This window comes from Lepidochelys olivacea (genome assembly GCF_965140295.1).
Source record: "Lepidochelys olivacea isolate rLepOli2 genome assembly, chromosome: 2".
Taxonomy (NCBI): domain Eukaryota; kingdom Metazoa; phylum Chordata; order Testudines; family Cheloniidae; genus Lepidochelys; species Lepidochelys olivacea.
Window position 1 is genome coordinate 225,322,168 of NC_140412.1, and position 13,785 is coordinate 225,335,952.

The 13,785-nt window shown below is 38.2% G+C and overlaps 1 protein-coding gene across 4 annotated transcripts in view; it reads right to left on the reverse strand.

Moving 5' to 3' along the window:
- Positions 1–7,202: 7,202 nt before the first annotated feature.
- ANKIB1 (ankyrin repeat and IBR domain containing 1) overlaps positions 7,203–13,785 on the reverse strand; it is a 159,389-nt gene continuing 152,806 nt past the window's right edge. Inside the window, exons 18-20 of one of the 4 annotated variants that reach the window (XM_084621477.1) lie at positions 12,835–12,928; positions 10,735–10,868; positions 7,203–10,392 (exon numbers count right to left, since the gene is read on the reverse strand). In XM_084621477.1, coding sequence (XP_084477603.1) covers positions 9,640–10,392; positions 10,735–10,868; positions 12,835–12,928 — 981 coding nt within the window. In that variant the 3' untranslated portion in view covers positions 7,203–9,639. Of the gene's footprint in view, positions 10,393–10,734; positions 10,869–12,834; positions 12,947–13,785 lie in introns of all 4 variants that reach the window. The other 3 variants (XM_084621478.1, XM_084621476.1, XM_084621479.1) reach the window with 3 other exon arrangements.

Consider the following 13,785-nt stretch of genomic DNA (forward strand, 5'->3'; position numbering starts at 1 on the left):
AGCAATTTAGTAATTTACCGTCACTGCTGTAATACCATTATGCTTCAAACTAACTATACTTCAAATGCGGCAATACTAGTCCCTTCAATCCATTGTAGTGCCCTTTTGGGATACTTCCACCTCTGAATGAAGACAGGATTCTTGGTGAGTTTCAACTCATGGAATTTCCTATGAGTTCTTCCCTTGGGATATGGGTTCTCCCATATGTAAATAGTAGGGGCATACCTCCTCAGATCTTTTGGGAACATTGCAGGCACAGGACCTTTTCAGCTACTCCATACTTCTGCCCTGTCTCCTCATGATAGTACTACCAGGGGCTGCTTTTCCACAGGTTGAACTTGGAATCTTCCTCAAGCACTTTCAGATGTGGAGGGAAGCAAATACTACATTAATGAGATTGTTTCAGCATTACATTTAGGTAGGGAATTCCTGTCTTAGAGTTGCTATTCCTAGTTTTGCCCCTCTTCTGCTCTGTACTCCTGGCAAGACTTGTGAAGGAGGTGGCACTTATCTGTGTCCTAAAGGCTAACTCTGACTTCTTGTTCCCTTTATCCTACATGGGGGCAGCAGGTGAGTGGGTGCTGATTTGATGTGGTAGTTAAGAAAATTGAGTTTGTCACATTTTTATCATTAGTGGGACTTTACCATGGCACCTGGAATCCTCATGATTATGCTCCTGATGCTGTTGGCCTTCAGGATTCTTTGTGCCATCATATGATCATTTGTGAGTATGCTTCACTTGTTACTTCTCATGAAAGCTTACAGCATCTTGAATGTCTCTTGGCTTCCACATTCAATTAAAAATTATCCACGATCTTATTCTAGTTTACCTCAGAAAAGCTCATTACTGCTACCTTCTATCTGCCTCCAACAATCTTGCTGCTGGCTGGTGGGAGAATTTTCTCTGCAGTTCCTGCCCTCTGGAAAAAAAGACTTTGTGTGTCTTTATTCCTTTATCTCTCTTTTCAGACTTCATCTCTAAACTCCTCCCTCCTCCCCTGCCCTCTCATTGACATTACAACACAATGTAGGGCTAAACTCATCCTGGAGAAAATCATTGACTTCACTGGAGTTCCACCAAGGATGAAACTGGACCACTATGTTTGTACAAGGAAACTTAAATGTATCTTTTTATAAAGTCTGCAATAGAATGGTCAATTAGGGGACAGCTTTTCTGTATCTGACCAATTACCATTGGGTTTCCCTTACTTGATTTTGGCATTGGCACTGACTTAATCTCACCCAGTTATGGTAAACATTTGCTATCATTTCTTTCCAATGGAACACTGATCTTTGGTGCAGAAAATTGTTGTTTTTTAATGGTTTCTTAATCTACAGAAACTCTGCCCCTCGGTTGTCTTGCACACTGACTCCTAGAATACAATCCCCAAAGGCTTTAGGGATGATCAACAGCACGCTGGATCTTTGTTCTTATGCCATCTGCATTGTCACAAGGAACAGGAATGTATACCATGCAAGGATCCATGCTCCTGAACTGTCTCCTCTTTGCTTCTCCCTCCCTCAGCACAACAAAATTGTGCTGACATTCTGCAGCACAAGGCCTAAGGTAATGGAGAATGGGACTGAACTTGCTCTTGTCCTGAGTGTATCCTCCAGAGCAGGAGGGTTAGTCCTGCTGCCCCAGCCTAATTTCAGCATGGCTTCTGCCTGGCTACAGTTACCTGAGCAGCTGTGAGCTACATAATGTAGACAGAAATTGAGTTAGAATTAGAAGTTCTTGCTGGTGCTCAATTTATCATGTCAGTTGCATACCTTTTGACACACAGCATAACAAGAGACACCTCCTGTAACGCGTACTGTTTTAACATAAGACTTCAAAAAAGTTGCATTATTTAAAGAGTTTTCCTCTGGCCATGTCCATCTACCTATATGTCACTATATGTGAAAGAAAGCATAGAATCAAATGAAGTAAAAATCTTAAATGAACCAAACTGTACCATAGAATCCCTATGGATAGTAATTCCATGCTTGAATAATAAGACACAGATAAGTTTATGAAGGATAGGTCCATCAATGGCTATTAGCCAGGATGGGCAGGGATGGTGGCCCTAGCCTCTGTTTGACAGAAGCTGGGAATGGGCAACAGGGGATGGATCACTTGATGACGACCTGTTCTGTTTATTCCTTCTGGGGCACCTGACATTGGCCACTGTCAGAAGACAGGATACTGGGCTAGATGGACCTTTTGGTCTGACCCATTATGGCCATTCTTATGTAAGACTATAGCAATATGGATATATTACCAACCACCTGATTAGGATGGTGATAGTGACTGTGCACTGCTCAGGGAGATTAGAGGCTATAAAATCAACTCAATAAGGGGGGATTTCAGCTATCCCCCAACTGACTGGATACATGTCACCTCAGGAGGAGAGGCAGAGACAAAGTTTCTTGACACCTTAAATGACTCCTTGGAGCAGCTAGGGGAGAGGCAATTCTTGATTTAGTCCTAAGGATCTGGTCCAAGAGGTGAATACAGTTGAACCACTTGATAATAGTGACCATAACTTAATAAAACAACAGCAACCCACCACAGTAGCATTTAATTTCAGAAAAGGAAACTACACAAAAATGATAAAGTTAATGAAACAGAAATTAGAAGATACAGTGCCAAAAGTAAAATCCGTGCAAGCTGCATGGAAACTTTTTAAAGACACCATAATAGAGGCTCAACTTAAATGTACACTCCAAATTAAAAAACACAATAAGAGGACCATGTCACCAAGGCTAAACAACAAATTAAAAGAAGCAGTGAGCAGCAAAAATGCATCCTTGAAAAAGTGGAAGTTAAACCTATTGAGGAAAATAGAAAGGAGCATAAACTCTGGCAAATGAAGTGTAAACATGTAATTAGGAAGGAAAAAACCCCTTGAAGAACAGCTAGTCAAAAAGTAATAGCAAAATCTTTTTTGAGAACACCACAAGCAGGAAGCCTGCTAAACAACCTGTAGGGCCACTTGATGATCAAGATGCTAAAAGAGCATTCAAGGGAGATAAGGCCATTACGGAGAAACTAAATGAAGTCTTTGCAGTGGTCTTCATGGCTGAGGACATGGGAGATTTCCCAACCTGAGCCATTCTTTTTAGGTGACAAATCTGAGGAACTGTCCTAGATTGAGGTGTCGTCATTAGAGGAGGTGTTGGAACAGATTACACAAACAGTTAATAAGTCACCAGGACCAGATGGTATTCACCCAAGAGTTCTGAAGGAAATCAAATGTGAAATTGCAGAACTACTAACTATGTTTTGTTACCTATTATTTAAATCGGCTTCTGTACCAGAGGACCGGAGGATAGCTAATGAGAGACAAATTTTTAAAAAAGGCTCGGGAGGCAATCCCAGCACTTACAGTCCTAACTTTAGTACTGGGAAAAATTGGTTGAAACTATAGTAAAGAACAGAATCATCAGGTGCATAGATGAACATAATTTGTTGGGGAAGAGTCAACAGGGGTTTTTATAAAGGGAAATCATGCCTCACCAATCTACTAGAATTCTTTGAGGGGGTCACAAGCATGTGGACAAGGAGGATCCAGTGGATATAGTGTACTTAAGATTTTGAGAGAGCTTTTGACAAGGTCCTTCTCCAAAGGTTCTTAAGCAAAGTAAGTTGTCATGGGATAAGAGGGAAGGTCCTCTCGGGAATCAAAAACTGGTTACAAGATACGAAACAAAGAGTAGGAATAAATGGTCAGTTTTCAGAATGGAGAGAGGTAAATAGTGGTGTCTCCCAGATGTCTGTACTGGGACCAGTGCTATTCAACATATTCCTAAATGATCTGGGAAAAGGGGTAAACAGTGAGGTGGCCAAATTTGTAGATGATACAAAACTACTCAATATAGTTAAGTCTAAAGCAGACTGTGAAGAGTTACAAAGGGATCTCACAAAACCGGGTAACAAAATGGCAGATGAAATTCAATGTTGATAAATGCAAAGTAATGCACATTGGAAAACGTAATCCCAACGATACATATAAAATGTGGGGGTCTAAAATAGCTGCTGCTACTCAAGAAAGAGATCTTGGAGTCATTTGTGTACAGTTCTCTGAAAACATTCACGCAATGTGCAGCTACAGTCAAAAAAGCTAACAATGTTGGGAATCATTAGGAAAGAGAGAGAATAAGACAGAAAATATATTGCCTCTATAAATCCATGGTACACCCACATCTTGAATAGTGCATGCAGATCTGGTCACCCCATATCAAAAAGATATATTGGAATTGGAAAAGGTACAGAGAAAGGCAACAAAAATTATTAGGGGTATGGAACAGCTTCCATATCAGGAGAGATGTACATGACTGCCTGGGGCACGTCTCTTTATATAAATATCTACACCTATTAAGAGGCTTTTGGTGTTGGCCAAGTAGAATTAGTTTAAAAAGCTCCACGTGGGGAGTAGAAACAGCCAGCCAAAGTAAACACAAATTGCAGACTAATCAGCAACAGAAATTTGTAAAAACTGGTCTTTTCAAACTGTTTGTTTTTATTGATCAGACAATTCACACTTATGGGCTAGAGCCACAAAAAAGTGTTCCATGAGTCGCTTGATCAGCTCTGTGGAAAAGTACCTGGGTCCATAAACTCAAATCTTGCAAATCACTACTTAGTTTCTGGGTCAGGTGAATTATTCTTATGCTTTTTTTAACATTACACATGTAAAACTGAAATCTGTTATCTTGCAGTATCTTGTGACAGATTCACAACTCATGCTGGGAGGAAAGCACCATTACTGTCTGAATCCTGAAGAATATTTTCTTATCTACTCCAGTTCATTGGGCTTTCATATGCAAAATCCTTTTCAGCATGAAATGAGAAAAGGAACAGTGTGAGGCAAAATATTAGAATAAGGCTAAGGAAAATCACTTACAAAAATTCAAGCTGTGGTGTAATATAAAAAACTCAGTAGAAGTGCAGTAAAAAAAAAAAAGGTAAATCTTAACTTTTACAGCTGGAACTAAATGCATTTACAATGACAATCCTACCAACAATTAGCTTTAACATGAATATAAAGGGTGAGATGTAGCCTCAATTCTATATGAAGAATCTAAGAAAGGAGGTTTGCAGCTGTTTAAAAAAGAGAGAGGCAGGACAACTTCCTCCTTTAATACATGTACAGTATTTGTGAACAAATTTTAACACTACCTGTAAAACAATTTCAAAATATTATCTGAAACAAACTTCTTACATTGTCTTGTTATATAGACATACATTGCTACTTTCATAGACAATTGTTTAATAGAATACATAGGTACAGCATTTGAAGTAGCTTAAATTTGAGCTGAAGTATACCATATCTTATCCACTTTTATGCCTTAAAGCATTTCCTCTGTCATCACAGTCTGCTAGAAATATGGCATGTGCAGCAAGTAAAGCAGATCCTGCCCCCTTCTTTCAATATAACCCGTCCACTATTCTGAAGCTGAAGGTGTCAGGGGCAGTGAAATGTCTCTCAGGGATGCATCTCCACTAGTCTCTTAGGCCCAGATCCTTCATGACTGGAATGGGAATTAGGCACCTAACTACCTTTGAAGATCTGGGCCCTTATCCTGAAAGTTTTCCACCACGGCCTGAGTGCAGTGGTGGAATCCTAGTCTAGACAGGTTAATAGCTGGTGTTTTTACTACTGTTTAGCCCTGATAAGAGCTCTAGACAACATGGTAAAAAACACTGGCTACCTGCATCATGTGTACCCTAAGTCTTCCACCCTTACCACCACCTGAGGTCACAAGAGTAGGAAACCTAGAGTGGAGGAAGAGGCCATCATGAGAAGACTTAATTAAGCAGAACATTGAGCCTGGACCATAATGGGTTGCCAACTCTGCATGCTTGTTATTTAAAAAGACCCTCAAGAAATATTTTTTCTTAATTTTAACAGCTATTATCAGTTTGTGATGCTAGGGAAGCTCAGATCTGTCTTCTCCAACTGGCCAAGGCCCAGTATTTTAAGAGCAAATTCTAGTATCCAGTTTAAGACTTCAAGTATGTTTATTATAGTACATTCAAAATAAAAGCTGATACTGCATACCAGTTGGAGGAAGATACTTGGTAATAACCGAATACGTATACTCCTATTTAACCTCTCACACAAAGGGTTTGGCTAGAAGTTTAATCTTTTGGAACCCTATTAGGGGTTGGAGGTGTTCCTTAGGTCGTGGAATTTGGGAGCTCAGATACAAAAAAAGCAGGGTCACTGCGGATGCAGCTTTTCTCTTATAGAGAGAGTACAATATCTACGCTTTATACATCAGGACCTTAGAGTTACAAATTGACCAATCAACCATGCACCGCATTTGGAACTGGAAGTGCACAATCAGGCAGCAACAGAGACAAAAAAGCAAATACAGTACAGCATTGTGTTCAATGTAAACTATTAAAAAAGGAAAGCAGCATTTTTCTTCTGCATAGTAAAGTTGTATTAAGTCAATGTTCAGTTGTACACTTTTGAAACAACCACCATAATGTTTTGTTCAGAGTTACAAACATTTTACAGTTACGAACAACCTCCGTTCCAGAGGTGTTTGTAACTCTGAGGTTCTGCCTTCATATGCCCCTATGTTCAGAGTTGTTCCCAGATTGTGATATCTTTACTCCATAAGTAGTTCCATGGACTTCAGTAGCACAAGTTGTGGTTTGCAACACTACTCAGTGTGATGAGTAAAGATCTTGAGTAATCTGACCCCTAGTGACTAAACAAAAAATTAAGTACATTTTGGATGGTTTTTCCCTCTTAAATTTAACTTCTAATAAAATATGGTCACCTCAGTTAAATACATTATACTAAGAAAAGGAGTACTTGTGGCACCTTAGAGACAAACAAATTTATCTGAGCATAAGCTTTCGTGAGCTACAGCTCACTTCATCGGATGCGAAAGCTTATGCTCAAATAAATTGTTAGTCTCTAAGGTGCCACAAGTCCTCCTTTTCTTTTTGCAAATACAGATTAACACGGCTGCTACTCTGAAACCATACATTATACTGTCATCCTTTTTTTTTTTTTTAAAGCATCAAGAAATGCCTGATTGTATATGGTCTGCAACGCCCATTCACAGTGTAGGATGAAATATTCATAGTCTAAGAACCAAATTAATCAAATCTATCTTCGGAATTTGCTAAAATAAAGTCCAAGATGTAATGAGACAGAAGGGAAATAGTTTAAGTAATAAATGTTTAATCAAAGAATTTTACATATTAACAGCATTCTTTTGGCCAAACATCTACATCGTTGTAGTATCCTACTGTATATAAAGTGGGAATGTATCAAGTATAGACTATGAAAGTGCAAACAACAATTCAAGGTTAGAGTAATTTTTTTACATTATAAAATTAATAGGTTTACAAAATAGGCTTGCCAAACTTTATTTCTGAACTGTAAAGTGAATGACTGTGGTGATTTTTAAAATAAAGTACTAAGAAAATACAAATTTAATATGCTTATTTTCATGCTCGAAATAGAGTATCACAGAAACAGTGGATATACTGCACAACCTAAACAAAGTACAGAAAAACCAGAACCCACAAACTTCACTATCTTCACAGAGCACTCTTACATATCTTACGGTAGCTTTGCAAGACACATCTCAATGTAATACACAATCTTTGTGAGAATCTTTGTATTCAAAAATTACAACTCAAGGACGCTATGCGAGTCAAACATTTTTAAGTTTTGGATCAATTCATGATGACAGTCTTTAAAGAACTATTTTAGATTATAGTAGTTTATAGCATAGAACATTTTAAAATAGGTATTTTCCAAAGATGACAAAGGGTTCAACATCAATGTTTTTGAGAATGGGGCCCCTAGAGGTAAAGTTAGAAAATGTAATGGAATTAGAGAGCATAACAACAGCCTCAAATCATTCTCTTTAAAGACATTGCTAAAGAGAAAAAGATTTTTGTGTGGCACCTGGAGATAAAATATTCATATATAACTCCTTACTAATATGAACCTTCTGACTACAAGGTTCCAGAAGTAGGATTTGAATGAAAAAGTTACCAAAACACTCACAGTAATCTCTCTATCTATCTATCTTTGTTTGCCATCATACTTGCCTATACACGCTTGGCAGTGAAAAACTTTTATATCAACAAATCTCCTAACAGTCAAGCAAAACTTACAATGGAGTGTTGTGTATTGATTTTCCTTATATTATGACAGGTTTTGACTATATGCAAGTAAAACAGCACTTTCAACAATTTACTCTAGTTGTAATTACATACTGTACCACTGTATCTCACTTACCACTAACTGTAATTTTGATGCTTTTAAGCATATCTAAAACCAATATTTTCTTCACAGTACAACAACCAGAAAGGATCTTTTTTGTTTAGTTTTTCTACTAAACAGTAATCACACAGCAAGTGAATATTGTGCAATTGAACAAATATCTAGCAGTGTTTGTTACTTATGCAAAAACACTGACTGAACGTTTAGTCATTGTTTACTGTAAAGGCAAGGCCATGGGTGGTTTTATGGAGGTCTTTTCAATTAATAGCATAGTTACTCCAGAACAGACACTGAATCTGAATTACTTATTTAACTGTGGCAACTATCCATTTGGGTTACGGCAAAGGCACGGTAACATGTTGCACAGAATGCATTATTGAACTTTAATAATTGTGGGACAAGCAATAATATGAAAATTTCATATTTCTATATTTTATAAAATGTTACCATTAAAATTAATTGCACCATTAGTGCATAAAATGCATTGTAAAATTATGAAAAAGAACTATGATTGCACTTCCATTAAAGTGTCTCAAATACAGCATAGCTGTTGCTAATAAACTGTATTTTAATATTTAAAACAACTGTTTAACAGCAGCATGAGGTTTAATTAACTTAAGGTACAGGCTACATTTAATTAAATGCAGTCACCATGGCAATAAATGCCATTTAATTTAGAGAAGAAATGCTACCCGGTGGTTCACTGCTAAGAATCATGGGATTACTTTGATACAGGCACACTGTATACCTGTTGTATTGGGTGAAAGTTAGCTATTCACAGTTTGGCACATTTGGACTGTAAATAGACATGAAAAAAAACTTTAATTTTAATATTAAAAGAATATCCATTTTCTTGTTCCTGGAGCAGCACTAAAGAGAAGCATAAAATACCTCAATTCACTCTGCTAGTAAAAAAATGAAAGATAAATAAGGAAAAAGTTATGGAAAAGCAAAAACAAAATGTAAATGAACTGCTCAATGTTATTATTTTGCTGAAAAATTGAGTTCTAAAAATGGAAAAAACTATTTGAGGCTAAATAACAAAAATAATCAGTGTAAGCCTTTAATCCATACTTTCAAATTAAGGATTACCAACGTAAGGCTAAACAGATGGTGCAATGTATTAGGAATGTGGAGTACAACTTACTTATTCCTCTTCCTTCAGAGCAAAAAAGGCAAACACTACCTAATTAAATGCAAAGGATATTCCTTGAAAGGTTCATATTATTAGTCTAAAGAACTTCAATTCAAGGGAACGCCTATGTATTCCATCATTATGTCAGTGGTTTACAACTGAGCTGTACGTATGTGGATCAAAGTCCCCATAATGCTTACTCCACATACTGTACCATCTGTAACAGCCATCCATTTAAGATCAAAAACTAGTTTGTGTTCATACCAAATGTACATGCTCAATCCATTCATTTGAGGTCGGAGGAGTTTGACTTGAAACATCTTCTGAAGTATCCACACTGCTAATAGCTTCCCCAGTACAGTCACCACTTTGTGGCACTCTTTCCCCTGGAATGATGTTTTCTTCAGAAATACTCACTTCTGTTTGGGTTCCTCTGCCTTCATTTCTGAGGGCATCCTCAAAAAGTGCATGCTCTTCCTGAGGCTCCAGTCCTACCTCTAAAAGATTTGGTTGTCCTCCTGACCCATCATCGATACTATGTTGCTGTGAATCCTCATCAGTTTCTGTACTTGCTGAAGGAATTAGTGCGATACTTTGAGGGTTCATGTCATGGAACCAGGCCATGATATTTCCAAGCAGATTTTCATTAATATTGGGGTCCTGGCTACTTGAATCAGCATCACTAGATGCTGAGTATAATCCACTTCTTGTATCACTGAAAGGGTGTGAACTAAGGCGATCAGCTGAAAATGGATCATTGCCTGCCCCTAGTCTCATCAAACTATCACCAAGTTCTAACAACTCAGAGCTGCTCAAAGCTGCCCTAGGGTTATCTATATTTACAGGAACTGAGTCCAACCTTGTAGGCAAAGATGTACCTATTGCTCCTAATGATGCCTCATTATTAAGGAAGTCTCTAGTTTCTTCATCAATAGCCAGGCCAGATTCTTGCAATGATAACTGAATAGCAAGCAGGATGTTTGGGTCATCTTCATCCAAAGAACTAAGAGCCTATGGAGATATACAAGATCAGTTTCAAAATTAAATAATTTTTACTTTTATCAAGTTTTGGATTCAAAATTAATGTATATTGTTGCATTTTGTTTAAAATGTCTGAAAAATGTATTCCAGTAAAGTTTTTAAATCAATTCTAAAAGTTGATTTATCCTTGATGATGATGATACATTTACGGTAGCTTAACAATACTTTGTAAATTCATATTTTCTTATGCTAGATTCCACACCTCTCACCACCATAAATAGTCATGTAACAAATGTAGGATGCAGGAAAATATGATAAAGAAAAATATAGGAAGGAAAGCAAAGCAAATGGACAGGAGACTAGGGAAGATACCTGAAGAGAATCCTGGTTTTCAGAGCGACTGACAGGGGTATAGTCATGAAGTGAAGAGCTGTGCAGAATACTCATAGAAGCTGAACTCACCATGGAGGTACCGTGTCTTCTACTGCTACCACCCTCCTGAGTATCTGTTAAAATAATTTAAACAAAAACATTTAAGTATGAACACGAAACCTCTCTCCATTTTTAATCCCCATTTTTATTGGCAGAACCTCCTGCTTCTTATTAATTTGGCTTCAAGTGTATGATCTTGCTCTCTTCCTCATTTTGGCCCAAATCCTGTAATACAGAGCACAGCCCCAACAACTGGCTGTTCGCTAGAGGAAAGGACTGCTTCCCCATCCCCTCCTTAGGATGCTTGCACAGCTGCTCCCATGGCACCAACAAATCCCTGCTGGATTTGGAAGGGGGGGGGTGGAGGAGACAAGAGGAGCCTTGTTACAAATGGTTCTTCTGGCCTTGCTCCGTGCACAGCACACATTAACCTCCCCCCCCATCCAGTCCCAACTCATGTACAGTGGAACAGTACCAGTTACATTGCTTTGGGAGTCTCCATGGCTGCACAGGATGGGATTGATTTACCCCTTTGTGCGTGTCTGCTCCCTTAATTGCATTCTTCCTCTCTTTACGGGAATGGGACTCATGGTCAATAATACAAGTCAATGGATAAGGTGGCAGAAGGGCTTCTAAAACCCACTCGTGCATTATGGAACACTTTGGTAAAAAAACAAATCTTTCTTCCCCTCCTCACATTTGCTTGAAAACGAGATTTTCCTTCTAAATATGGGACCAGACTCTCCATCATGATTTGGCCTCTTTACGCTTTCCCTTGTGGAAAGTGCCTCTGGGAAATACCCTTGGCATAACAGAGTTCCCTGGATGCTGTAGATTTGCCAGAATGCTCTTAGTCACTCCCTCTCAGCCCCGAATGCAGGGACCTGGATTTGGCCCTTTGTGCTTGTCTGCCTCCTTCCTATTTGCCAAAATCCATGTTAGCAGTTCTCTTCCTCTAGTCTTAGCTGCAGAGTGGCCCCTACCACATTGTGGCAATTGAGTGTAATTTAGAGCAGCCATGAAGCTGTTCTAATTTAAGACAGGGGCCAAAATATGCAGGTCACAGATATACATGTGCACATGGAGCTCAGCTGCAAACTGAGAATTTTGCTCACATTTCTTTTTACTGTGATGTGTCAGCATTTCTAAGAGTAATGTTGCTATTGCTTCCCCTGTGAATCCAAGTGACATTCCTGTTCTTAAAAAAAAATTCTAAAAATGAAATAAGTGTTGTCAGAAAAAACTCATTCCACAGTAGAGGGAAATATCAATCTTTTGAATTATGGTAATAGGATTTACCATTTTAACTTGAAAATTAAGAATGAAATAAAAGTGAGATCCCAACAGGTTGTCCCTTAATCACAACTAACTTGATGGCATTAAGTTTGGCAAAAACAAATTACCTTGTAAAAAGCCAAAATGGGTGGCAATTTTGCATCAGTTATTTTAAACTGCAGTCTTGGAATTATTTTAATCCACACTTTGATTTTGTCCCTCCATGCTTCTCCTGCATATCTCACTGGACAAAAACCAGTGAATTTATATTATGTTCTATTAGGTGGATACAGGGGTTTTAGAACCCTTCTGTGTCACTCTGGCCCTTTTATCAGGCATAAAGGAGCTTGGTATGGGGATGAGAATCTTACGTGATGTATTTACTGCTGAAAATGTCTTCAGAGACAGAAAAATAAGTTTGCTCTAAGTAAGGGTGGATGGTCTAAGGCCAGGGTCCTGCAAAGATTCATGGGTATGTTCAACTGTACAGGAATAGAGTAGCAGCCGTGTTAGTCTGTATCTGCAAAAAGAAAAGGAGGACTTTGTGGCACCTTAGAGACTAACAAATTTGTTAGTCTCTAAGGTGCCACAAGTCCTCTTTTTCTTTTTGTACAGGAGTAGTCACACTGAAGTAAAATTAAGCAAGTGCAGCACTGAGACCATAATCTTTTTTTAATCTATCTATAAACTAAGGATCATAGTGGATTCTACTAACAATTTGAGATACATTTATTTTTTCTTTTTTACGCCAAACAAAAAACATACCTAATGTGCTCTCACTAGGGTCTTCGGGGTCTGGAGTATTACTGAGCAGACTGTGTATGTCTCCACGTCGACGCTGTCTATGCCTCCTCCGATACTGAAATTCAGCATATTCCTGCATAAATCAAAGGTTACAAAATACAGGGGAACATGCAATATTTTTTCTCCCATAACCAACAGTACATTTTCTATTAAGAAAAATGTGTGATTTTATACATTTATTATAAAATCACCTGTTCCTAGAAAATAAATCGCAGATTGTCATGCAAGAAATTAAAAAAAAGAAAAAGAAAAAAAAAAAAGACAGCAGGTAATCCTAAATGAACAAAATTCTTAACGAGCAAAGCCTGCTAGTTGCAGATATCTGAATACTTGCAATCTCCATTTTTTTTAATAATTCCAAGTTCTGTTAATTTTGTTCACAAGTTTTAATACCAAATTTTAATTATTTTTAGACATACAACTGATTAAATATGAGCCTTCTCTCTTTTTTGTTTAACATTAGACATTAAGGAGCTACCTTCTAAGGCCCCATACCCAGCAAAACACTTAAATTTGTGCCTGTTTTCAAGGAATGGTAAAGTTATGCACGTGCTTAAAGTGCTTTACTGACTTGCGGCCTACATTTGCAGGGCTAACACAAATCTGTGGTACAAAGTGGCTGGTCTGTGTCCCTAGCCTCTGTTTGCCAGAAGCTGGGAATGAGCGACAGGGAATGGATCACTCGATGACTACCTGTTCTGTTCATCCCCTCTGGGGCACCTGGTATTGGGCACTGTCGGAAGACAGGATACTGGGTTAGATGGACCTTTGGTCTGACCCAGTATGGCCGTTCTTATGTTTTAACTGGGGTTAGATTTCATCCACTGCATAGTGATAAAAAGAGGCATGCCATCGTACCTACTTATTTAACACTTTTGACAAGTCAGGGGGGGTGTGGGCATCAGAGTAGGG